Below are 27,323 nucleotides of genomic sequence, written 5' to 3'. Positions count from 1 at the left end.
GACCGTACTAATTGAGCACTTATGTATACGTCAGGTACTACTCGAGGCTTTGGGAATACAGTGTATACAAAACCACTTTCCTTTCATTCTACTAAGGGAAACAGACAATAAGCAGGTATTTAAAAACTAATGCCAGTGCTTCTACTAGCAGGTAGCGATGGACTCTCTAGGGAAAAATAAAGCAGGGTAAGGGCATGGAGAATGGTTAGAGTATGTATGTACGCAACTCTCTTAGGTGGGATGGTCATGGAAGATTTCTCTGAGGAAGGTGGTGATATTTGAACATAGACTGGACCAAAGCGAGGGAGCAAATCCTACAAATATCTGGGGGAAGAATGTTTCAGATAGAGAGTGAATGGCAAGTTTAATGACTTGACAGCTAGAAATATGTTTTTTAGTTAAGTTTTCTGTATTTGTGAATTAGCAGTTTTATATGAAAATACAAATTTGTGGTTTCTCTAGAACAATCTGAATCATGGTGTTCTGCATTCCCACATGACAGCAACCCTTTTTTAAATAAATACATACTATATATATAATTATATATAAAAAACACTGTGTAACCAGGGCATTATGGATATAAACTCTGGCACCAAGAAAAAACCCCCCAATATTAAAATATTTCAGCTTCTTAGTATTTGGGAGGTGAAAGGGGTCTCTAGGAACCTCGGCCACAGGTACCTGGGGCAAAGTCATGGATGGCAGTCTTACCAATTCTGCCATTGTCTTCCAGGGACCAAGGCTGGGTGGGCATGGGGACAGTATAGGTACATTGGCACATGTTCACTGGCGTACTTCTGAACTATCTCAGTCTGCCACAGGACACACCATACATGTCCTTTCTTAGGGTAAAGAAAGGGGGTAGGGTTGAGGCCTGGTGTCTCTGGGTCCAAATGGCAAGGTAGTGCCAGGGCCTTGCAGGAGGCCTTGAGTATTAGCTGGACACTGTAGGAACCAGAGATTCTTTCTCCAGAAAGGGAAGTTAAGATGTGAAGATATTAACCAAAATGTGTGTGGAGATTCAGTTTTTTCCAACTCTGTGCTGCCCTCTAGCAGTCTTCTGGGACTAAGGGATGGCTACCCTCATCATGTGGGCATCTACTCTTTAGAAAAGCTTGGATTTTGTAAGTGACCCAACTTGTTCTTAATGCCTAATTCAGTTTTTTTTTTTTTTTAAGATTTTATTTATTTATTTATTTGACAGAGAGATCACAAGTAGGCAGAGAGGCAGGCAGAGAGAGAGGAGGAAGCAGCCTCCCCACTGAGCAGAGAGCCCCATGCGGGGTTCCATCCCAGGATGCTGGGATCATGACCTGAGCCGAAGGCAGAGGCTTTAACCCACTGAGCCACCCAGGCGCCCCTCCTCATTCAGTTTTTAATATTAAGCTGACTGTTGATGTAAGAATGGTGAGGTTCTTTTAGACCAACAGCAAACTATCTCATTCATTACATTTGCAGTCATTACTAAGAAACATGTTAGGCTACCTATGTTCTAGCCACTAAAGATAAATAAAATGATAGTAACGTTTCTGGAAGCCTTCAAAGTTTGCAAGGGTGTTTTATATTTTTTTATATTTAGCACCTCAAATAAGCCTGTAAGATTGGTGGGGCAGATACAATTGTCTTTATTTAACAAAGGAGGAAATTGATACTCACATCACGCAGGTAGTAATTGAAGTAGCACAGACTTGAATATGAGATTTCTAACATCTAATTCCCAATACTTGCCAGTATATCTAGAGGATAATTGATATAGATTCTGCCTTTGAAGAACTTATTATTGAATTAGTCTAATTTTTTTTATGGAACATCATTGATTGTTTTTGCATAGGACTCTTTTTCTTTTTTGCATAGGAATCTTAATAAAATGGAAAATGTTAAATTTACTTGTGTGTTAATGAGGTTTCACTAGACAAGTACACAGGTAGTTTTGAGGCTATTTCAACTGAAATATGAACAAAGAAAGGAGTTGGTCGTAGAAATACCTGACTTCCTTGGAAAGTGTTGCTTCAGTCACTGTTATTTCTAAGATGTTTATTGTTTGATTCGTCTGAGATGGTCCAGTTACCTGCTCACGTATTTTTTCTTCCCTTTAAAATAAAGAATATCTGCAAAAACAATAAAATTAAGAATGGAAATTCTTACTTTAAATTCTATTTTGAAAAATGAAGGACTGTGTTACTGATTATTCTGAAGTAAAATCCTTTCCCATGTTAATTTGTCCAAGAATATGAGGTTGACTTTTGACCCTTAGGTATCTTAGATAGAAATTTTAGAGGCTATAAAACTTTAATCTTTGAAAATGAAAAGAAGCCCCCCCCATTGTGTATCACTGTATGTGATAGTAATTGATCTTTTTTTTAAAAAAAGATTTTATTTATTTATTTGACAGAGAGAAATCACAAGTAGGCAGAGAGGCAAGCAGAGAGAGAGAGGGGGAAGCAGGCTCCCTGCTGAGCAGAGATTTCCCCCATGCGGGGCTTGATCCCAGGACCCTGAGATCATGACCAGGGCTGAAGGCAGAAACTTAAAAGCACTGAGCCACCCAGGCACCCCAGTAATTGATCTTTTATAAAGCATTTTTTTTTGGGTATGTGAAATGTAATGTGGTTGACCCTTGAACACAGGTGTGAACTATGTGTATATAAAAAAGGTGTTTTGGGGGTACCTGGGTGACTCAGTGGGTTAAGCCTCTGCCTTCGGCTCAGGTCATGATCTCAGGTTCCTGGGATTGAGCCCCGCATCGGGCTTTCTGCTTGGTGGGGAGCCTGCTTCCCCCTCTCTCTCTGCCTGCCTCTCTGCCTACTTGTGATCTCTCGCTCTGTCAAATAAATAAATAAAATCTTTAAAAAAAAAAAGCTGTTTTGTTTGGAAAGATTTATCTATTTTAGAGATTTTAGGGACCGAGAACTGGGGTGGGGAGGGACAGAGGCAGAAGGAGAGTAGAGAATCTCAAGCAGATTGCCCACTGAGCATGGATCCTGACGTGGGGCTCTATATCAGGACCCATGAGATCATGAACAGAACCAAAATGAAGAGCCAGATGTCTGACCAACTGAGCCACCCAGGCACTCTTTTTTTAATAAATTCAGTACTGAAAATGTATTTTCTCTTCCTGATGATTTTCATAAGATTGTCTTTTCTCTAGCTTACTTTATTGTAAGAATACAGTATAATATAATATACAGAAATGTGTTAACTATTTATGTTTCAGGTAAGGTAAAGTCAACACTAGGCTATTAGTAGTTCAGTTTTGGGAGAGTCAAGTTATACGTGGATTTCCTTCTGCTGGGGGTTTGGCACCCCTCACTCCTTCATTGTTCAAGGGTTAACTGGTACATATGTGGAAAAGTTGGTAAGGTGTACATGTGGGGTTAAACAGATAATTATTTTTTATTTTTATTTTAAAAAATTTTTTTATTTTTTTATAAACATATAATGTATTTTTATCCCCAGGGGTACAGGTCTGTGAATCGCCAGGTTTGCACACTTCACAGCACTCACCATAGCACATACCCTCCCAAATGTCTATAACCCCACCCACCTCTCCCGACCCCCCTCGCCCCAGCAACCCTCAGTTTGTTTTGTGAGATTAAGAGTCACTTATGGTTTTTCTCCCTCCCAATCCCATCTTGTTTCATTTATTCTTTTCCTACCCCCCAAACCCCCCACGTTGCATCTCCACTTCCTCATATCAGGGAGATCATATGATAACTGTCTTTCTCCGATTGACTTATTTCGCTAAGCATAATACTCTCTAGTTTCATCCACGTTGTCACAAATGGCAAGATTTCATTTCTTTTGATGGCTGCATAGTATTCCATTGTATATATATACCACATCTTCTTTATCCATTCATCTAAACAGGTAATTATAAAACAGACACCTGTATAATCTGCACAGGTTGAGAACCAGAACACTGCGAGGATCCACCAACTCTCCCCCCACTACATGTCCTTCTCAGTTCACAGGCCCACTCCTTGTCTTGGAGGGAGCTACTATTGTGACTTTTGCATCTATTATTTCCTTGGGTTTTTTTTTTTTCTTTAATAGTATAACTGCTTATGTATACAGGCCTAACATTTACTGGTTCTTTCTGTGTTTGGAACTTTATATCAATTGAATCATGCTGTGTATATATTTCTGTGTCATAATTTTTTCTTTCAACATATATATGTATGTGATTAATTTATAACTAGTGACTTTGTAAAATATTTATTACTAGTCCCATTTTATAGCTGAGGATGTCATGGTTTATTGATGGTATAAGATGACTTACCCTAGTAGGACTGAATGCTGAAGTAAAATGCTCAAGTCTGCTTATACTCTTCAAGTGGACATTAAGCTTCTTGTCATTTGAAGTGTTTAACATGTGTAAGTACAGAATTTATGGAACCCTGTCCACAACATTTTTTACTAAATATAAACTCCATAAGGGCAAGGCTTCTTACCCATTTTGTTCACTGCTGTATTCCTAGCATCTAGCACATGTAGGTATTCAGCAAATACTTGGGGAGTGAATAGCTACTGTCAACTAAATGTCATTAAGCATATTGTACAGATGGAATAAATAACATTAATATTTAGCTAGTTCTCTTGTGTTGATAAGCAGGTTTCTTAACACTGATCCTTCATAAGCGTACTGCATCCAGGTACGATGCAAGGCATTCTGGTTGCTAGGTAATGTAAGTAAAAGACATCGGTTTTTAAATACATAACAAATTACCACAAGTTTTTTGAGAGATATCCTTTTATTATCACAGTTCTATGGATCAGAGGTCCATGGTGTGACTGCATTCTCTCTTCAGGGTCTCATAAAGCTGAAATTAAGGAGTTGGCTGGCTAACTCATCTAGAGCTCAGGGTCCTCTTCAAAGCCTGTTGCTGTTAATTGGGAGAATTTAATTCATTGCAGTTACAGGTCTTAGGTCTTCATTTTCTTATCTCTTGGCTGTGAATTGCTCTTGGTGACTTGGTACACCTCAGTTTTTGCATGTGACTCCCTTCCATCTTCAGTGCCAGCTGTGGCATGGCAAATCTTCCTGTGTTATCTCAGACCTCCCCCTCTGCAATTAGCCACAGAGGGCTAGAAGCAGATGGGGATCTTCTTTTAAGAGGCTCATTCGATTGGATTAGGCCCACCTGGAAAGTCCAGGCTACTTTCCCTCTTGCGGTCAGCTGATGAGTAATCATAATTCTGACTTTTTGCTCTGAGTTCCTTTTGTCGCATAAAGTAGCAGTCCCAGGTATTAGGGTGGAAAATCTTAGGAGGCCATTTTTAGAATTCTGCCTAACACAGGTAATAATATTTCTAACAAAAGCTTTACGACAGCTTAGCGTGGTTTGGGATTTACCCTTTATTAAGGATTTCTATCAAGTGCAGTGAGGTTTGGTGTAGATCTAGATTTACTGTTGTTTTTTTCTGGGTTGGGGTTCTTTGGCTGTTTTGGTTTGCTTTTATTCATGGTTTTCTGCTTTTTGGCGGCTGTTCGGACAATTCCCAGACCCTTCAGTATAATATAGATGCTCTCCTACTTAAGGGCAAGTTAGATTCTAAATAGTTTTATGTAAGTCCAAAGTGATGAAGTGAGGGGAAATCTAAAATGCCTTCATGAATGTAAAACCAGGTTTTAAAACCAGTTGTACCATTGTCCTCACTTCTAATATATATTCTGTTAGGCATCTTTTCAAACATAGACCAGTTTTGACTACATTGAAAAATATTGAAGTAGGTCATTCCATCCCTGATGATCCTCACAGATTTTAGTAGAACTTATTAACCTTGGCGCCTGCATTAGTAGCCCATAATTTTTTCTTTGATTGTATAGATTGGGAAAGGTTTTATCTGTAGTTTTCTCTGCTTGAAGCATCAGTAACATTTTCACTCTGTTCCAAATTAAATCAGACGAATATTTGATTATTGTTATCCTGTATCTATATACTTTAAAGTTTTTCCATTTAACCAATAATTTGTACCCTTGCTTGCTAGTTGATGATTTCATAGATACTGCATCTTTTACATGTTGCATGTTTATTCTTTTTCTTCAGAAATGTCAATAAAGATCTGTATTTTTTTATTGTCAATACCTTTTTGGTCATTGTACCATTTTCAATTTTAAGATAAGCTTTCCTTTTTTTTTTTCTTTTTTTTAAAGATTTTATTTATTTATTTGACAGACAGAGATCACAGGTAGGCAGAGAGGCAGGCAGAGAGAGAGGAGAGAGGAGGAAGTAGGCTCCCTGCTGAGCAGAGAGCCCAATGCAGGGCTTGATTCCAGGACCCCGGGGTCATGACCTGAGCCGAAGGCAGAGGCTTTAATCCACTGAGCCACCCAGGCGCCTTTTTTTTTTTTTTAATTTACCAGCACTGTTTAAAATTTGTTTCTTGTTAGATGTAATATACATAACTTAAAAGCACATCCATATAAATCTCCTACAAGCTGTACCTTCATAATAAGAACCCGTAAACATACAATGTATACTTCTTTTCCATGGCTTGGTTTTCTGCCCCTGTTTTTTCCCTCCTTTTTTCCTTTTTGTTTGTTTGTCTTAAAGACTTTATTTTTAGGAAATTTCTACACCCAACATTGGGCTTGAACGCACAACCCTGAGATCAGGAGTCTCATGTTCCACTGACCGAGCCAGCCAGGTCCCCCTCTTTTTCTTGTTTCTAATCAGAGCATCTACAGTGACCCCCAGCAGGATCAGGACACACAGGATGAAGGCCTAGGGTAGTGGAGGAGAAGATGAGAGCCCAGACAGAAAAAGACTAGACAGGAAGAGTTGAGGGACAGCAGAGACAGAAGTAAAGAAGGTGGATTTTGCAGCCTGGTGTCAAGACACCCAAAATAATAATACAGTGTTACTTCTCATTTCCGAAGGGGAAGATTTCTTAGAAAATGGTTGATGGTGTGTGTCCCACTGCTGTGGATAATCTTTACATCCCCATTGTAGAACTCGTTGTTTTAGACCCACTATACAATAAAATTGATAGTGTTAATATTCAAAATTAAACCCAAGCAAAGGTAACACCTTTAATAGAGAAAATAAAATAAATGATTTTGCTTCTGGCCAACACTGTCTTTTGGTTGTAACAGAGTATAGAACTTTTGCTCTGGAACAGTTTTGTTTTTTGGCTATGAGAGTTTTTATAAGTGGAAAGTTCATAATAGAGGAATTTTTATATCCTGGCTCCCTAAAGAGTGACATAAGGAAAAGATGACTTTGGAAAAGAGTGTTTAAATCTGAAACTGGCCTTCTCCAGTTATTTCCCATTTTTTGTTTTTTAAAGTGCCTTCTCTAAAACCAAATCATAATTGGATCGTAGAGGGTTGGATGCTCTTCTCAAGGCTTAAGTATTTCCAAGGTGGTTAGATATTTGAATAGGTTAGAGAAAAATAGCACATTTAGGAATATGTTTTAGATAGTTAAATGACATTATACAGTGGTTAACTGAGACCCCAAACTATGGTGAGTTAAAAAATTGAAAGATTTATTAAGGCAGACTCCATTAAAAAAGACACAAGTACATCCTCATTGAGGATGTCAAACAGTATATAAATCCTGTATATGGATTGAAATGGGAAAGTCTCCTTGTATTCCCTGCCCTGCACAGACCCTTTTTCCCTAAATGGAAGGAAGGTAAGTCCTGTAGCCTGAGTCCTTTTAGCCAATTTTGTTTACATGTGCATGCAGTGGATATTTTGAGATACTAGATTTGGTGATACAGAACATTTGGGCACATAATTTAGAATATCATACTGAAATTGTGGTATTGAATCATGTTGATTTTTCAATATCAAGTTGTGTATTTTAGAAATAAGTGTATAGTGGCTTCAGGGAAAAAAAAGGTAGAGCAAATATGATAGATGAAAACTTGAAGTAGGTATTCAGAACTTAAATATCTTAAGTGCATCACACCTTTGCCAAAGGAATTGATCTAGATCCTGTCTAAGTTTAGTCTTTATTTAAAAAAAATACATTTAAGTGTAGTATACACACTGACACAGTAACATACAGGTGAATTTTCATAACATGAGCATACCCATGTACCCAATAGATAGCACTCCTAGGATCCCAGAAGTACCCCACATTCCCCCTCAGTCACTAGGGGTAACTACTCTCTTCTAATATGTTTAATTCTGACAACACTTTTATATCAGTTTTTACTAGGGTAAGATTGTGATGAGTAATTGAGATTGAGTATAAATGTATGATAAAACTCTTATGTGGTGAATTAGGACTTTTTTTTCCCCCTGAGGACTTTATAGCTAAAACCTCCAAGCTGGATCCAGGAGCTCATTTAGTACATTATATTGGAGCACCTTCCTTCTTTATTCATACCTTGTTCCTTCTCTCCCCAAACTATTATCAGTTCTCTACAGAATTTCTGTCCAGATAAATTTCTAAATTTTTTCTTAGATGATGTATGTTAAAATTTCTATTTTCTTTGTAATATAGGTTAATATTTTTATGTTATTTTTAGTAAATAGTTCTTATGTACTATTTTACTTAATCTATTTTATAGAGGTTCATTATATCTTGATTGATTTAAAGTAATCGTAATAGTGTGTTTCTTTACTATATATTTTTTTTCTACAAAAATACCTGGCACAGGAGCACCTGGGTGGCTTAGTTGGTTAAGCATCTGCCTTCAGCTCAGGTCATGATGTCCTGGCCCTGGGGTTGAGCCCCGAGTCGGGCTCCCTGTTGAACTGGGAGTCTGTTTCTCTCTCCCCTCTGCCCCCCACTTCATACTCTCTGTCTCTGTCTCTCAAATAAATAAATAAATCTTCAAAAAACAAAAAACCTGGCACAACAGTATTACACTGTATGGATATTTTTGCTTCTTTGTGTTTAACTGTAAAAAATTTTTTTGTTTATATTTAGCAGTAGTATATTGAAGAATGTATACATATATACATTAAGATTTTATTATTTACTAATTATGTATAATGAAAACAAATAAAAGGATTTAGAAGGAACCTGGAAAAGTCTGACCAAAATCTACCCATCCATGACCTCATAATGGAGAGGGCTGCTTGTTCTTTCTGGAGTAAGGATACTAGGTAAATAGAGCACATGATGTTGATTCCCTACCTCATCACCAAGTGTTTAATAAGTGTGTCTTATGTGTCAGGAATTGTGCCTTGCATCTATGAATCTAGAGATGATTTTTTAAGAACAGGCTGGTGTGGATGACAAAGGTATTAATAATTTCTATTGTATAAAAGTACTATAGAAAAAATATATAAAATGTTACGGAGATATAGATGAGGAACAGTCTTCATCCTACCTCTATATCTTTTTATAATGAAAGTTTCTTAAAATTTTTTGTTTACTATTTTCTTTTTTAAGATTTTTACTTACTTACTTGACAGGGATCACAAGTAGGCAGAGAGGCAGGCAGAGAGAGAGAGGAGGAAGCAGGCTCCCCGCTGAGCAGAGAGCCGGACGTGGGGCTTGATCCTAGGACCCTGGGATCATGACCTGAGCTGAAGGCAGAGGCTTTAACCACTGAGCCACCCAGGCACCCCACTATTATTATTTTTAGTAATCTCTACACCCAAGGTGGTGTTTGAACTCCCAACTCTGAGATTGAGAGTCATATGCTCTTCCAACAGAGCCAGCCTGGTGCCCCCCAACCTCCGTATTTTTAAGCAAAATTTTTATTTTTAAATACATCCCAATTCTTATATTAAGTATGCTGAATATATTTATAATATAAATAAAAATATATTAGGTACATTAAATACTTGACTCCATCCCAAATAATCAACCTTATTTTCAGTTTTTATCTGCATCTCTAATTAAGCTGTTCTCAGATTGCTTCATGTATGCTTCCTCTTCAACGTCTGGTCAGTGATGCACAGTTTATGTACTTTAACATTCATGAACTTAATTTGGGTCTTAAAAGGATTCTGTAGAGATATCAAAAGAGGATTTATTATCTTTAACTTAGAGATGAGGAAATGGCAACACAGAAGGGTTCAGAGGCTTGGTCAAGATCACTGGCTAGTAAAACTAAAAAGTCTCAATCAGATCCCATTTCCTTTGACTTCTGTTTAAGGACTGTCTGCTGCAGCATATCTCCCATTTGTGATACTTACCAAAGTGGTACTCAGAAACTTAATTGATTAATTGATATTTCTATTCGTAGTATAATTCTTCTTATGGAGTAAATACCAAAGGATAGTGTGTGGATTATAGGATGTTCTGATGAGTGCTGTGATGTGGGAGACTGTGTCAAATGAGTAATTTCTGTAATTGTTTTGTTTCTCACAACTGCATAGATATACCTGCTTGTGATATTCCATAGCCCTTTGTTGATATTATGCTTATGTCCATTCTTACATAAGCCTTATTTTGTAGGTTTCTGGGTAATTTGATTTTACAGAATGCTGCTGTGAATTTTAAGCTCTTTTAGAAGAACCATTTTCCTTACAATGCTGTCTAATTCTCAAGTAATATTTGCTGAATGAGTATGTGAATAACACAGGGCTTTTTAGAGTAAGCTTGGCTACATATATTTTACTTTTTCTATATCTGTATAATCTTAAATTATCTGAAAAACTTTAAATTACAAACGAGTTAAATCTCTTGTTTTAAAGTAGTATCTCCAATATTGAATATGAAAACCTTAACAATTTAACTAGAGATATCTATGCTTTATGTGTGGCCTATCCTGAACCCCTTGGAGAAAGACTTTATACAGAAACTAAGATTTTTTTGGAAAATCACGTACGGCATTTGCACAAGGTAAGAAGTAATACATATGTGATACAAATATGTTTGTATCTGGGTAGTTACTATTAGGCTAGTTTACTGTTTTCCAGTGCAGAACTTATATCAGGTTAAGGTTATTTGCTTTGTTTTCTGAATAGCATTTTTTTTTATTATATAATTTAAGGTTTGTGAGTTAAGCATTATGTTAGATTCTCCAAGGGAAATCAGTTTAGTTATTCAGAATCATATAACTAGTAACTGAAATAGTGGAGTTTCAAATCAAGGTTTGTTCAACTTTAAAATTTGCTTATATGTCCTCCGGATGGTGTTTATTAGAACCAAGTTTTCTCTTACTCTTGCTTCCCACCTCTTGGTAAATCTCTGTCTTTATTATTTTCAGCCATTTAGCTGCCTCTTCTACATAAAGTCTTACAAAAACCTAAAATGAAAAAGGGAAATGGTAAATTAAAAAGCATGATAGAAACTATACCTGTGACCACTTATTTTAGTTAGTATGCCATATGTACAAGGGCAACATCACGGACTTGATCTCTGTATGAACAAAGAATTTACGGGATTTGGCTATAGACAGTATTTCTTATTTTGGACTACTGATCTGATCAGGAACTGGAAGAGATCACTTATTTTCTGGGCTAGAAACGACTCTACCCTTCATTAGCTGTGTGACCATGGGCAACTCAGTCTTCCTATGGATTGAAATTTAAGTTTCTTTATCTTTAAAATGGAGACACACTAGAGGATATTATGCTAAGCAAAATAAGTCAGAAAGACAGTTATCATATGGCTTCACTCACATGTGAAATTTATGAAACAAAATAGAGGATCATAGGGGAAGGGAGGGAAAAATAAAATAAGATGAAATTAGAGAGGTAGATAAACAATAAGAGGCTGTTCTAACTCTAGGAAACAAACAGGGTCGTTGGGGGGGAAGGGTGGGGGAATGGGGTAACTGGGTGATCATTAAGAAGGGTACTTCATGGGTTGCCTGGGTGGCTCAGTGGGTTAGGCCGCTGCCTTCGGCTCAGGTCATGATCTCAGGGTCCTGGGATCGAGTCCCGCATTGGGCCTCTGCTCAGCAGGGAGCCTGCTTCCCTCTCTCTCTCTCTCTCTGCCTGCCTCTCTGTCTACTTGTGATCTCTCTCTGTCAAATAAATAAATAAAATCTTTAAAAAAAAAAAAAGAAGGGTACTTCATGTAATGCGCACTGGGTGTTACATGCAACTGATAAATCCCTGAACTCTGCCTCTAAAACCAATAATCTTAATTAATTGAATTTAAATAAAATAAAATAAAAATTAAATGGAGATACAATAACACTGTATAATATTGTGTCTAACCTTGTATTTGGCTAGGTGCAGATAAATTTTAAAGTGGTGATAACCCCAGAGCACAATTGATCTTGTGATGTTTCCCTTTTAAAACTTTAGAAGGAAATGCTCTACTTTTTATTATACATGGCAGATACATTTTAGTGTTCTAATATGTGCTATAATTTATCAGCTCATGAAAGCAGTTTTGATAATAGATACTTGAAATTGTTCTTATAATGTTTCATAATTTAGTTTTAAAGTTCTGCTGTGATAATCTAGTGAACTTTGGTTATCCCATAATTGTTACCTGTGTAAGGCACTTACAAATTTTGCAAGGTTTATATTTTAGCATGGGTTGTGTTTTTTTTTTTTTTAATGTTTTATTTTGAAATACTTTCAGACTTACAGGAAAGTTGTAAAAATAATACAAAATTCCTATATCCTTTTTACCAGCTTTTTAAGGTTAACATCTCGTATAACAGTGGTACAATTATTAACACTAGGAAATGAACATTGGTATAATTGGATTTTAAAGTAATGTGAAATAGTTTTATGAAAGTTTAGAATACTTACATAATTGTATACCATATATTTTCTCAGATCCTGTGACAAAAAAGAAGTTGGCTGATAGTTGATGACAAAGTAAATTATTAACATAGCCAACAGATTTGAAGCAGTTTCACCTGTGAGAAGAAAATTTTGTTTGATTGGGGGAGGGAACTTTTTTAATTACTAAAGTATTGCATTGCCGTTTTCAGAATTAACTACTGTGAATATTTTTGAATATCTATACTTAAATACATCTGTTTTGGCATATGTTGATAATATATATAATTTGATATTTGTCCTTTGCCTATTTTTGCATGGAATCATATTATACACTTTATAATCTTTTTTATTTTAATATTATTATAATACTCTTTGTCATTAAATGGACTTTTATAATCCTGGCAATGATTGTAAAATTTTTCATTGTGTAGAGATACTACAATTTGTTTAAATATTCTCATACTGCTGGGCATGTGGATTATTTGCAATATATATAATTTGTTTTTATAAACAGTACTTCTGTGAATATCTTGGTAGCTAAATTATTTTTGTGTAGCCAAGTTTTTTATAGGATAAATTCCTGGACATAGAATTATTAAGTCATAGGTCATAAACATTTTTTATTGTTTTCTCATATTTATTCACCCAGCAGCAGCAGTTTCTAAGTGTGCTTTTCCCCCCAGTGTTATTAATAATAGTTGCTATTTTTAATTAATTTATTAAAATGACAGGCAAAAAAATACTAATTATAGGCTCTTTCTTTCTCCTGAGCCTTAATTATTAAAATTCACATTTAAAAGCATAGCATTTCAGCAGAGAATTAATTAGATGGAAATTAAGGTCATGACTTGCTTAAAGTCCTATGGACAGTTTATGAAAGAACTGAGATAAAAGAATCTGGTATCTTTTGAATGTCAGTCCAGTGTATTTTTACTGTTAGACTAGATTTCCTTCAAAAATAACTTTTAAAAAATTAGATCTCAGGTTTAAGTTTGATATTTTTATTTTTCAAAAAGTAATAGATTTCTGTTAAGTAAATATAAAACAGCTTATTTGGGGAATATAGAAAAGTTGTAAATTTTCATAAATAGTCTTACTAACATAACTGAGTAATTCAGAGTGATGATATATTTATATAACTAGCAGGATGACCAAAAGTGAGGGATTTGAGGAATCACACAGATACATGGCAGTAGAATTACATTCTCTTTTAAGCTGATCTTAGTATAATATTGTAGCCCAAAGATACCTCACACCATTACATTTTATCCTTTTAGAGAATGGAACTGTTTACTCTCTAGTATGGATGCTTTATTTTCATATCTAAGACACATTTTTCCCCGGCCATTTAAGTTTTACTAAAAGTAGTTAAATTAGAATGTAATTGTAAATGTAATTTAGAATACTTTTAAAAATAATTTTTGATAAATTTCATAGCTTACAAATGAAAATGAGTAGCGCTTTCCAAGTAAAAATGTATTTCTTCTTTATATAGAGAGTTCTGGAGTCTGAAGAGCAAGTACTTGTTATGTATCATAGGTATTGGGAGGAATATAGCAAAGGTGCAGACTATATGGACTGCTTGTATAGGTAAGTACACCTTTAAACTCTTGACAACCCAAGCAGTGTTGTGGGTATTCAGTAATTGAAGGACTTTTGGTTTTGGCTTTTTGTTTTTAAATTTTTAAATAAATGAACAAAACTAAAGCATTCTCTGCTCAATGGGCTTTGTCTGCTATGGAGAAAGGTCTGTAGTCGGGGTCATGTGGGTCTTTGGAAGCCAGGCAGGGTATGGAAAGTTACTCTCTGAAAACTAAAACTATATTTAATTTCATAGTTCTATTTTTTTTTTTTTCATATTGTCTGGGACTCTCTTTCTCTCTATATATAGCACATGTTAAATCTTGACAGAGTTCCAAAGTGCAACTTCAGCTTGGATGAAACTTGGTGAAGTAAATCCAAGCCCATGTTCCCCTCCAGTATGTTCTTATTTAACTGTAAGATCCAGTATTTTATGTTTCATGGAAACACTGCTAGTTAAAGCATTCAACAGTTGTTCTCTTCAAGTTCTACCTTATCCTTTAGGCATTATATTAAATTACCTACAGTGTCATAATGCCTTCTCTCACATTTTCCTGTCTCTCCTTGTACTCCCTTATCTGTCTGGATTGCTTGTGTGAATTGCTTGTCTTCCTTTCTCTAAGTGACTAATTCTGATGTGTTTTTCTGCCATTCCTGTCTCTGAACTTCCCTCTCTTCCTTGTTCTACCCAGTCTCCTACTTAGATCTTTTGTGTTAACTGTCACTCGGGCATATTTCTGTGGTACTCTGTGGTTATCCTCTCTAACCCGTTCACATAGACAATGGAAATAAATTCCTGGGTACATAAGGCAGAAACCTATTTATCGAAGAATAGTGGATAAATAAGGAATAGTATTGTTAAGTCACCTGGGCTTTTTACCCTTGGAATGAGAGTGACTACTCTTGAAATGGTTGTGGCTTATGATGGAGGCGATAATTTTGGCCTATGCATTGTGGCCTGGGCAGAGATGGACCCCTGCCTCAGTTTCTCACTGGGGAGAAACTCCTCAGTTCTCCCCAGTGAGAAACTCAGGAGTGAAGCTGGCTGACAGAGCATTGTCTGTATAGTTACTCCATGCATTGCTGGAGTACCACACTGAGGCTAGGGCTTGGTTCTCATGGCGTGTTTGTCCTTTTTCAGTGGTTCATGTTCCTGTAGGTTTTTATAAACACTGAAGTTTACTTTAAGTTGCCTCTGTTGAAAACTGGAGCTTATTTCAACCGCCATTAGCTTTTATTTCTTCTTAGAAGAGCCAAATGTAATAAAATCAGAAGCCAGCAGTTTCTGACAAGCACAAGGTTTACTGTGGCTTTGGCTTTTATAAAACGGTGTTTGCCATACATTAAACATCTTGACATTTCATGTTTTTTTTTTTCCCCTCCTTCATCCATCAAAGTAAGATAGTCATAAATAGAACTTTTAGGACTACCCTAGATAAATTGTGGAGGAGAATTAGAGGAATCTTAAGGATAAGAGTGAGAACACATGCATACCTTTGGCATTGCTGAGAAGCTTGGGCCACTGGTATATAGATGTCTAAGAGAGTAGTTAGACTATAAGCCAGTGCAGTATGCTATGTGCAGTGTGTTCCCTCTTGAGCTGAGACATTTTCATAAAGATTTAAATTGTTTTTCTTGTTTTGTTTTGTTTCCTAGGTTCTCCTTGCATCTGTCTGTATCTCTTATTTGCCAAAATCAATAATTTGGTACTATTTAAATCAATACAAATATTAATAATAAGTTGGTACTGTTAGTGAGCTTTTATTAAATACATATGATATATACATAAATGTATGTGTGTATATAAACCGTATGAGGTAGTTGGTGTCACCAGATTTGCAGCGGAGCAAACTAGGCTCAGAGGGGTTAAATGATTTTGCTCAGTGTTACTCAGCTACCAAAAAAAAAAAAAAAAAAATCACAATTTAAACCCAGATCAGTCCAATTAAGCCTATTTAACTTCTTCATTTTACTTTAGTCTCATTCTAAATACACTTTTTTAGTCATTTAGGTAGATTCTGTTCTCATAACTTATCTTAAACTACGCATTCTTTCTAGAATGATTTCAATTTCTCCTGGTTTTAGCTACTACCTGTATACTGCTAACCACCAAAATATGGGCTTATCCCAGGTGGCCTAAGTTTCAGAGGAGTATTTTTTACCTAGCCTGCCTGTACCTTCAGGGTATTCCATGGGTACGTTGTAGTACTGCAGATTTCAAAACTGAGCTTATTATCTTTTACATCCACACTGTCCCCAGTATTATTAATTTTATTATTTATATTATTACTTTTTAAGTAGGCTCCATGCCCACTGTGGAGCCCAATACAAGGCTTGAACTCATGACCCTGAGATCAGCACCTGAGCTGAGATCAGGAGTTAAGACATTTAACCAATTGAGCCACCCAGGCGCCCCAGTATTACTAATTTTAATTGGAAATGATACTGTACATCCAGACGTAGATGCCGGAAGCCTCAGTTATCCTTTCTTCACTTACGGTTATCGTCTCTACCTGATCCCTATTGGTCAGGTCCTCCAAATGTCTCTTAAATTCATTATTTCCTTTGCATTGTAAGCATTTTGTTGTTTCTCTTATTAATGATAAGTCCCTATAAGCAGTCTTCCAGCCTTTGATTTCAAATTTTTTCTGTTTACTGAACTCATGTTATTTTTTCTAACATGCAGATCGGATCACTCTGAAATCACCTAGTAACCTTCCACTGTCTTTAGCAAAGACTTAGAATTAATGGCTCCTGGGATTCACTTATAGAGAATTTTATTTGACCACTGTGGCTGATCATCATTTATTTAATTATATTGGTAGAATAGATGGTAAGATCCTTTTCATAGAGGATATAGTTGGCAGTAATTAGATGAAAACTGCTTAATGATAGTTTTTAATTGTGGGGTACTGAGGTTATCAAGGCTAGCTTTTAGTCATACTCTGTAAGGAAATCTGTGTCAAGAAATAAAAAGGAAAAATTCATTTTTGTTTCAAAAGTATTTTTTAATATTTTTCTCAAGTAATTTCTAGCCTCTTCTTTATTCTGACTGATTTATAAAATGGATATGCATTAGCATAGGTAATTTAAGGATTCTGACTTTAAAGAAAATAATGATATTCCTGCCTCACGTTTCCCAGTACTACATACCTCTTTAGATCCTGCTGGCTCTTGAAGTGGAGTACATAAGATATTAACTGGAGAACTAACAACTCTTGAAATCCAGTAGGTATTAGCATGAGAACAATTTGTAATGGAATTTCCTAAGACAGATTGAAATACTTGGTTTCTCTGAGGCTTCAAAGTTACTTTTGGCTATTCCTTATTGTCAAGTACTATTTTTAATTTTGTCAGTGCTAATATTCCAGGAAAGCAAAGGATACTTACTAAACACTTTGTTGATGAAATAAATTATAAAACCATTATAAAAATTATAAAAACTACTGCATTATATGTGAGCGGAACAGCATGGTATTGCCTGTGTGGTAGAGTATAAAATATTTTAAGAAATTATTGGAACCTGATTTCTTTTATGATTTCCTAGAATGTATGTCTTTATTTAAAAACAAATGTGTGATGAATAAAATTGACTGTAAAATACTCCAGTGACAGAAATTAAGAATTGTATCCACACATCAAAATGAAAAATTGTGCTGTTTACATTTTAAGTTAAATCTTTAAGTTACTTTAAAAGCTTATCTATCAAGCTTAAACTTAACATCAAGAGTAGAAATCTGGAATGAGAAAGATAGAGTTAATTGTAAGTTTGTTTTATTCCATGAGGTAAAGAGAATAGTGACTTATCCTGTCAGATATCAGACATAAAGCTCCACTAAAGCAGTATGCTGGCTCAAGAATATACATACAGATCTTTGAAACGGAATAGTGATTCCTGACCTCTGCAGATCTAGCAGCTGGTTGTTCAGCATTAACAAACCGCTATCCTAAGAAGTTTATACTTACTCTATAGGTATAAAGGAGCTACTCAGGATTCTGAATAGGTGAGTAATTTTTAGATGAATTGGAGATGGCAGAAACAGGAAGTAGAGACCAGTCATGGGAGTGTTGCACATGATCCAAGCAGAGAGGCATTGGAAGAGAAAAGGAAAGTAATGGGAGAGCATGAGTAGCAGTTTAGGACATGAAGAGCAGCTGATTAAAGGAGTGAAGTGGAAGGAAGAGAGGTAAATGTTTCTAATCTCTTAGTGAGATTACTGGAATGGCATGGTACCACAGACCAAAAAAGAAACTTTTTTGGTGTTGGTTTGGTGCGACAAACTTGGTTTGGTGCAAAGGATGCATAAAGGAAGGCACATATAAATGGTAAAGATATGACAATTAAAGTCCCACTACTCAGGGAACACATGTCACTGTTGAAATATTATATTTGTTTACATTTGTATATTCTACCAGATGTGTAAACTCTGTGCAGGAAGCCCACATTTTTGTTTTTCATCTTTCTGTGCCTGGGGCCTGGCACACTACCTGATTTAAAGTTCACGCTTGGTCATTACTTGTTGAATGAGTGAGGGAGAACTTGTGAAATTTCTGTACCAGCTCTGCCACTTGCTAGCAGATTTACCTTCGGCAAGTTCTTTAAGCTTTCTAAGCTGCAGTTTTCTTACATATTAAAGGAGGATCTTACGATAATACCACACTTATCTAGCTCATAGTATGCAGCCATATAAAATGGGTATGCCTGACACGTGACACGAACTCAGTAAATGTTAGTGATATACTTTTAATTCTTGGCATTTGTGTTTTTATGATCTGGCACCAGGCTGCTTTTCTACGTTTGTATTCTAATATTAGCTTTTATTATCCCTGCTGTCTGGAATGTTGTCCATTTATGTATTCAGTAATTCATCAAGGAAGTATTTTTTGAGGACTTCATATTTACCTGCCACTGGTTCTGGATGCTGTGTAAGCAGGGTCTTTGCTTTGTAGTTCTTGTATTCTGGAGAGGCAACAGATGTACAGAGCAAGTAAGCAAATGAGAGAATTGGATTTATTTCACAAAGTAGTAAGTACCGTGAAGAATATAAAACAGTTATATTTAGTTACTTAAATCGGAGTAGAAGTTAAAGTTCATTTAGCTTGGTATCAGGTCAGGCCTGAGAGAAGTGTGTTTGAGCTGAGACCTGAATGACAGAGGCCAGAGGTTAAAATATCTCTTCAATTTATATATCCCTGTTTCAGGCCAGGTAGCACAGATGTTCTCTTTAGCTCTTATTTCTGTCTCAGTCCTGTTCCCTTTCTTCAGATGAAAGGCATGGTTGAAAACCCAACATGAAATTAGGAGGATGTACTACTGGAGAGGATGGAAGGAAGGATGAATGGGCATTTTGGAGGAAAGATGTAATAGGACATTGTAACATGGGTAGAGGAGACTAAAATGTCCAAGGGAGTTACCAGGGTTTTAAGCCTTGGAGTTTAGAGGCTTGTAGTCAGTCGGTGTCGGAGTGCAACTTGTGTAAGTGGTTCTATCTATACAGCTTTGGCATTAATTCCAGGAATTGTGTTTCTCATTGTCTCCTAGAGTTGTTTGTGAAGTTATGCAGTTGAAACTTTTGTTGTCTTTGTTTCCAGTTTCATTTGTCTGCAGACATGAAGTAGACTTCTCACATTTTGATGCAGTGAACGCTAGAAAGTGTTTTACTTTAGAGATTTTGTGGTTATTGCCTATTTGTGTTGTCTATAGCTATTTACACATGGCAGAACTTTTCAAATCAGTACTTTTAGGTGGTGAGCATTATAGGCATTATAGTGAAATCTAAGATTGCGAAAAGTGAGTGCTAGAATATTTTGAGCCCTTTCTACACATTTTATTTTCTATAAAGAACTCTATATTCAACTCAGTAATTTGTAGAGTTCAATACAGCTATTAGTCTTAGAATATGTTGAGACATTATAAAGCTGTTTTCCTCTGGTAGACGAAGTGATCTTACATTTGTCAGTTTTGCCCATACTTCTTTCTGTATATAACAGTCTATTTCATTTTCTTACCTACTAATTGTGATCTCTTTTTGTTGTTGTTTAAAAATGAAAAGTTACATCTTTTTCTGGTGATAGATACAAATTGAAGAACTAACTTGAGTTTTACCTCTATTTCTTTGTTTAATTCTTTGCAAAGTGAACTATCCTGACTTACCAAGAAGAATCTGGGAATGTGCAAATTACATTACAGAAGGATTGTAGAAGCACCTTGGATAGGAGCTGTTGGGTTATATGAGTACTGGAAATTTTTAGAGCAAAACCCTTGAGTTTTTAAAAGTGGGACTGAAGTAGTAGGCTTTTCTTCTCCTACTCTAGAGGTTATTCTTTTGCTCTTAGCCTTTGGCTGATACTTTTGAGCCTTTTAAATTGTATTTCTTACTTCTGCATAATTTCTTTGGATATGTTACCACACTCTTCTATAGTTGATTTATATAACCCTAAAATTGTTATTTTCAAGTTGCACGTTACTTGTTTTCCTCCTGATTTTAATATAGTGTCCGTGGTACTATATTTGTTTTTCAGGTATCTCAACACACAGTTTATTAAAAAGAATAAATTGACAGAAGCTGACCTTCAGTATGGCTATGGTGGTGTAGATATGAATGAACCACTTATGGAAATAGGAGAGGTAGGAAATTCTTTACCTGACTGGCAGATGTGAGAGTGTTTTCATATATATTGAGGGAATTTATTTTCCTTTATTTTAAGGACACCATGTTGACTGTCTTAAAATTGTCAAGATTTAAAACATCATTAATGTTAATAAAACACTGCAGCGATTTCCTAAGAATCTTTACATAGATGAGAACGGAAGAGATATGATTAGTATTATTTTAATAATTAACGATAGATGAATAAATGACAGTTTAATAGTTCCACTATGTGAAAAATTCATAAAAAGTCTTTAAGAAAATATTTTCCAAGAGTATTTAGGAAATACTCTTGAGATTCTTGTAGTTAAAAAGTGCGAAGGTCAAGGCGCCTGGGTGGTTTAGTTGGTTGAGCATCTGACTCTTGATTTTAGCTCAGGTCATGATCTCAGGGTTGTGGAGTTGAGCCCTGTGTCAGGCTCCATGCTGGGTGTGGAGTCTGCATAGGATTTTCTCTCTCTCTCCCCCTCTTCTTGTGCCCCTCCCCCACCTCATGTCCTGCATGCTCCCTCTCTTTAAAAAAAAAAAGTGCAAAGGTCCTAGGCTTAAAAGAGATCCTAAAACAGAAGAGATACAGATTTATGGATATAACAAATTTATTTTAACTTTAAAAAGTAATTAAAGGAGTTCAGAGTAAAACAATGAAGCATGGAAGTCAGGTAGTTCTTTCAGATTCTTGAGGTAAAATGTAAATTTAAATGTGGAAAGTTACAAAAAACATATATGGGTTGTAAAAGAAATACTCCAATACAGTATTTGTTTATTCATCAGTCAGTAAATCATCATCAATCAATAAAGATGTATTTATTGAGTAGACACACACTGGTAATACAGTGGTGAACAGACAGAGGGTCTCTGTCCTCAGGTACTTATCATGCCAGATAAGTACAGAAATTAATGTGAAATTGTGGTGAGTGTTAATGAAAGAAATAAACAGCTAAGATGTGGCATTAGTACAAATTTTACTTAGAATAATCCTGTTGGAAAGAAATTCGTCATTGTCTTTCTTTTTTTAAAAGATTTTATTTATTTATTTATTTATTTATTTATTTATTTGACAGAGAGAGAGACACAGTGAGAGAGGGAACACAAGCAAGGGGAGTGGGTGAGGAAGGAGCAAGCTTCTTGCTGAGCAGGGAGCCTGATGTGGGGCTTGATCTCAGAACCCTGGGATCATGACCTGAGCTGAAGGCAGACCCTTAACGTCTGAGCCACCCAGGCGTCCCTGTCATTGTCTTTCAGTAGACTTTAAAACGTGCAGTACTGTTAACCAGATAGTCCCATATCTGGTAATCTGTACTATGAAAATAATAAATAATGGGGAAAAAAGTTTAAATATTTAGAAGTATTCTTGCGGGGCACCTGGATGGCTCAGTTGGTTAAGTATCTGCCTTCTGCTCAGGTCATGATCCCAAGGTTCTGGGATCGAGCCCTGCATCTGCTCCTTGCTCAGCAGGGAGCCTGCTTCTCCCTCTCCCTCTACCTGCTGCTCCCCCTGTTTATGCTCACACACTTTCTCTCTGTGTCAAATAAATAAATAAAATCTTTTTAAAAAAATAAAAGTATTCCTTGAGATCATTGTTATTAATAAGGGTGACTAATGCATAGGCAGTCTAAATGTCTAATATTCAATAGTAAAAACCATACATAGATGAATACGTACAGTACAATTTTGTTATGAAGGCAAAAAATAGTTCACAGTAACTTTAATAAAGGGGAAAATATTTAATGAAAAAATTCGGACATAGTACATGTTTAATAGGAATAAAACTATAAGGGGAAAAGGATGTAGAGTAACAGTTCAGTAGGAAATAATAATTGCTTTAGTTTGTAGGATTATAAGTGAATATTTTAATAATTGTCCCTTATCACCAACACTATCAAGCTCACTCTTCCTTCCAGAGGAAATCACCATAAATAATGTCTTCCCTGAATTTTGCCTGTGCATTTGCATATAAATACTTATACTGTGCATGTAATGGTTTAATTTTGTATTTTTTTTTAAAGATTTTATTTATTTATTTGACAGACAGATCACAAGTAGGCAGAGAGGCAGGCAGAGAGAGAGGAAGGAAAGCAGGCTCCCTGCTGAGCAGAGAGCCCGATGTGGGGCTCGATCCCAGAACCTTGGGATCATGACGTGAGCCGAAAGCAGAGGCTTTAACCCACTGAGCCACCCAGGCGCCCTAATTTTGTATTTTAAACATTAATGGTATCATATCCTATGTACCCTAATGATAGCATACCATATATCTTGCAACTTGTATTTCTTACCTGTTTTGTTTTGTTTTTTTTGGTTAATGTGTCTAGTTCTTTGCACATGTTTATTTTTCTGAGAGTTCAGTATTCTGTAGTAGGGATATACAATAATTTCTTAATCATTTATTAAACTATTTTTCTTAGTGTTCAGTTCTTTGTTGTTATGAACAATACTGCTGTGAATATCATTGTTCATTTATTCATTTATTAAATATATTTTTAATCCCTCTGTGTCCTAGGCACTTTTCTGTATGCTGAGAATACAATAGTGAACAAAGTAGACACAAATCTTAATGCTTAAGGAATTAACATTTATGTATAAATCTTTGTACATGAGCAGAAATTTTCTTAGAGTGAGTACCCAAAAGTGGATTTTCTGGGTCCAAGCACACACTGAATTTTGATAACCCCTCCAGCTTGCTTTCAAAAGGCTTCTTAGTTTGTTCTCCTACTATAGCTATAACATCTCATTTTCTTTTGTATCACCTTTTTCCCTGTTTGCGCTATTTAAAAAACAAAAAATAAGGGAAAACTTGAAGAATGGACCCTGTGGGAAGGCGGATGCTTTTACTTATTTGAAATGGAATTACTAATTGATCAGAATAAGGTTACCCCAGGGAAATAGAATAAAGAGGCTAAAACCAGACTAATGGCTGTATAGATGCAATTATGTTGGAAACAGAGGAGCAATTTTTGATACGGGAATAATTTGTACTGTTTATGGGAAAAATATATTGGAGTTTAAATATGAAAGGCAAAACATAAAAACTTTTGGAAGGCAATATAAGAGCACACACATCCCTGACATTAGGGTAAGGAGGTTCTTAAAAGACAAGAAAAATACAGACAATAAAGGAAAAGATTGATAACTTTGAGACATTAAAATATAATTTATTTTTACTCAAAAAAAAAACACTATAAAGGAACTCACAAGTAAAGTCACAAACTATGTCTGCAATATATAAAACTGTCAAGGGTTTAATTTCTATAATAGATGAAGAACTCCTACTTTTTATTAAGAACAAGATAAATACGACTGAATAATGGGCAAAAGAGATGAATTGGCATTTCACAGAAAAAAAACTAAGATGTACAATAAACGTATAAAAAGATACCCAGCCTCAAACAAGAAGATGCTGGTTAAAACCACAAGGATATACCAAAACAATTTATAAATTCATTGTAATCCCTATCAAAATACAAATAGCATTTTTCACAGAACTTGAACAAATAATCTTAAAATTTGTATGGAACCACCAAAGACCTGAAATAGCCTAAGCTGTCTTGAGAGAGAAGAACAAAATTGAAGGTATTACAATCCTGGATGTCAAACTACCTCACAAAGCTGTAGTAATCAAAACAAAATGGTACTAACACAGAAATAGACACATAGATCAGTGGAACAAGATAAAGTACCATGCATACAAACCCATGCTTTTATGGTCAGTTAATGTCTGACAAAGGAGGCTAGAATATGCAATGCAGAACAATCTATTCAGCAAATGGTGTTGGGAAAACTGCGCAACTACATGCAAATGAATGGAACAACCCCTTATATCATACACAAAAATCAACTTAAAGTGGGTTAAAGATCTAAAAGTGAGACATGAGGGGCACCTGGGTGGCTCAATGGGTTAAAGCCTCTGCCTTAGGCTCGGGTCATGATCCCAGGGTCCTGGGATCGAGCCCCGCGTCGGGCTCTCTGCTCAGCGGGGAGCCTGCTTCCTCCTCTCTCTCTGCCTGTCTCTTTGCCTACTTGTGATCTCTGTCTGTCAAATAAATAAATAAATCTTAAAAAAAAAAATAAAAGTGAGACATGAAACCATAAAATGTCTAAAAGAAAATGTAGGTAGTATTCTTTTGGACATCATCCTTAGCAACATATTTATGAATGTATTTCTTCAGACAAGGGAAGCAAAAGCAATATTAAACTATTGGGACTACGCCAACATAAAAAAGCCTTTCCTCAGCAATGGGGACCATCAATAAAACAAGGCAACCCAGTGAATGGGAGAAAATATTTGCAAATGGCATCAAATAAGGGGTTAGTATCCAGAATATGTAAAGAATTTATACAATCAACATAAAAACACCCAAATGATTTAATTAAGAAATGAGCCGAGGACCCGAATAGACATTTTTCTTTTTCCAAAGAAGAGATACAAATGACCAACAGACACGTGAAGAGATGCTCAAATCACTAATAATCAGGGAAGTGCAAATCAAAACCACAATGAGATATCACCTCACACTAGTCAGAATGACTAGTATCCAAAAGATAAGAAATAGCAAGCTTTGATGAGGATGTGGAAGGGAACCCTCATGGGCTGTTGGTGGGAATGTAAATTGATGGCCACTACTATGGAAAACAGAATGGATGTTACTCAAAAAATGAAAAACAGAAATATCCTATAATCCAGTAATTCTACTACTGGGTATTTACTCAAAGAAAATGAAAACATGAATTTGCAAAAACATACTCACCCCTGTGTATATTGCACCATTATTTACAATATAAATTATGCAAGTAGCCCAGGCATTCATTGATAGATGTATGAATGAAGAGGATGTGGTCTGTATCTACAAAGGAATATTACTCAGCCATAAAAGAAATGAATCTTGTCATTTGCAACAACATCGATCTAGAGTGTATAATGCCATGTTAAATAAGTCAGAGAAAAAAACAAAGCAAAAAAAAAAAAAAAAAAACAGATTTAATTATAGGGAATGAACTGATGTTCATTCACTCCCCAGAGGGGAAGTGGGTGAGGGGATGGGTGAAATAGGTGAAGGGGATTAAAAGTACATTTATCTTGATGAGCACTGAGTAATATTTAGAATTGTTGAATCACAATGTTGTACACCTGAAATTAGTGCTGTGTGTTAACTACGGGACTTAAAATTTAAAAAAATGTGGGGATATGTACACATTTGGTAGAACTATAGGCAAGGGAATGATTTAACACAATATTCGGGGTTGTGGTAACCTCTGAGGGGAAGGTAGGAGGACATTCAGAGCACTGGTAATAGGGAAGTTGTGTTTCTTTTTTCTTTTTTTTTTTTTTTTTAAAGATTTTATTTATTTATTTGACAGAGAGAGATCACAAGTAGAGAGGCAGGCAGAGAGAGAGGGGGAAGCAGGCTCCCTGCTGAGCAGAGAGAACCTGATGCGGGGCTCGATCCCAGGACCCTGAGATCATGACCTGAGCTGAAGGCAGAGGCTTTAACCCACTGAGCCACCCAGGAGCCCCGGAAGTTGTGTTTCTTAAACTGGGTTGTGAATACAGGGATGTATTTTATTATTCTTTTAATTGGCTTACCCTTTATGTTTGTATGAGAGGTTTTATAATTTTAAAAATCAGCCAACAGCCAAATTACTTTAACATAATTCCTTTGATTCTCTTAGTCTTAGCATTTATACAGCCTTTCCAGAATATCAGGCATTTAACAATCAATAAGTTATGATTTATAAAAATCAAATCAAGTATTTCTTTAAGATTTTCAGTTAATTCAGTTGAATTCAATTCAGTTTCAGTTAGTTCAGACCTTAATTCTGTTCTTTGTACAAGTTTGATACTCATTTTCAGTTTAAATTAGAAATTCATTTTTTATGTATATTCCACTTTCATTTGACTTTTGAAATACTAGTTTTAAATACTTGATGTGTCTTTTTGCTTTAAAAAGTCTTTCAACATTTTAGTAAATGTTAAAAACAAATGCTAGGTAATTCATCCTTGATTATTTTTCCTGGCAGCTAGCATTGGATATGTGGAGAAAATTGATGGTTGAACCACTTCAGACCATCCTTATCCGAATGTTGCTCCGAGAAATAAAAAAGTGAGTACTGACATTTGTCTTCTTGAGTCAATTCTAATTTCCTATTTGAAATGGTTTTAAATAGTGTACATTTGCATGGCAGTTATCTCGACGCAGGCCTTGGTTTACTTAAAGAAGCCTCATTTTCCATCTTAATGCCAATATTTTAAAATTGTTTTATAATCTTTTTTTTGACAGGTCTTTGGTCATTAGCCCAAAATGCTTAGTAAATAAGTAAGTCCCTGAAAGAAAGTGACATGTCATTTGTTGTTGAAAGCCTGATACCTCTTAGATCTTCTAGGGCATAGCTGAATTGTTTTGACATATTCTTTCAGTTTAAATCTTAATTAGGATAACCTGTTTGGGAAAACAAACTACCTCTTAGCCCCAGTGTTAAATTAGTAACTTGCCTG

The 27,323-nt window shown here is 35.7% G+C and overlaps 1 protein-coding gene across 4 annotated transcripts in view; it reads left to right on the top strand.

The window, feature by feature from the left end:
- The window catches only part of LOC111155593 (cullin 2), a 104,288-nt gene that overhangs the window by 24,710 nt on the left and 52,255 nt on the right, over positions 1-27,323 (top strand). For 3 of the 4 annotated variants that reach the window (XM_022515844.1, XM_022515845.1, XM_022515846.1), the window contains exons 3-6: positions 10,655-10,757; positions 14,100-14,194; positions 20,708-20,813; positions 26,849-26,931. In XM_022515844.1, coding sequence (XP_022371552.1) covers positions 10,655-10,757; positions 14,100-14,194; positions 20,708-20,813; positions 26,849-26,931 — 387 coding nt within the window. The remainder of the gene's footprint in view (positions 1-10,654; positions 10,758-14,099; positions 14,195-20,707; positions 20,814-26,848; positions 26,932-27,323) is intronic. The other variant, XM_022515847.1, reaches the window with a different exon arrangement.

This window comes from Enhydra lutris, unplaced genomic scaffold (assembly GCF_002288905.1).
Source record: "Enhydra lutris kenyoni isolate GAN:26980312 unplaced genomic scaffold, ASM228890v2 scaffoldscaffold42, whole genome shotgun sequence".
Classification (NCBI taxonomy): domain Eukaryota; kingdom Metazoa; phylum Chordata; class Mammalia; order Carnivora; family Mustelidae; genus Enhydra; species Enhydra lutris.
The sequence above is the reverse complement of the archived record's forward strand: the minus strand, read 5'-3'. Positions and strand labels throughout refer to the sequence as shown.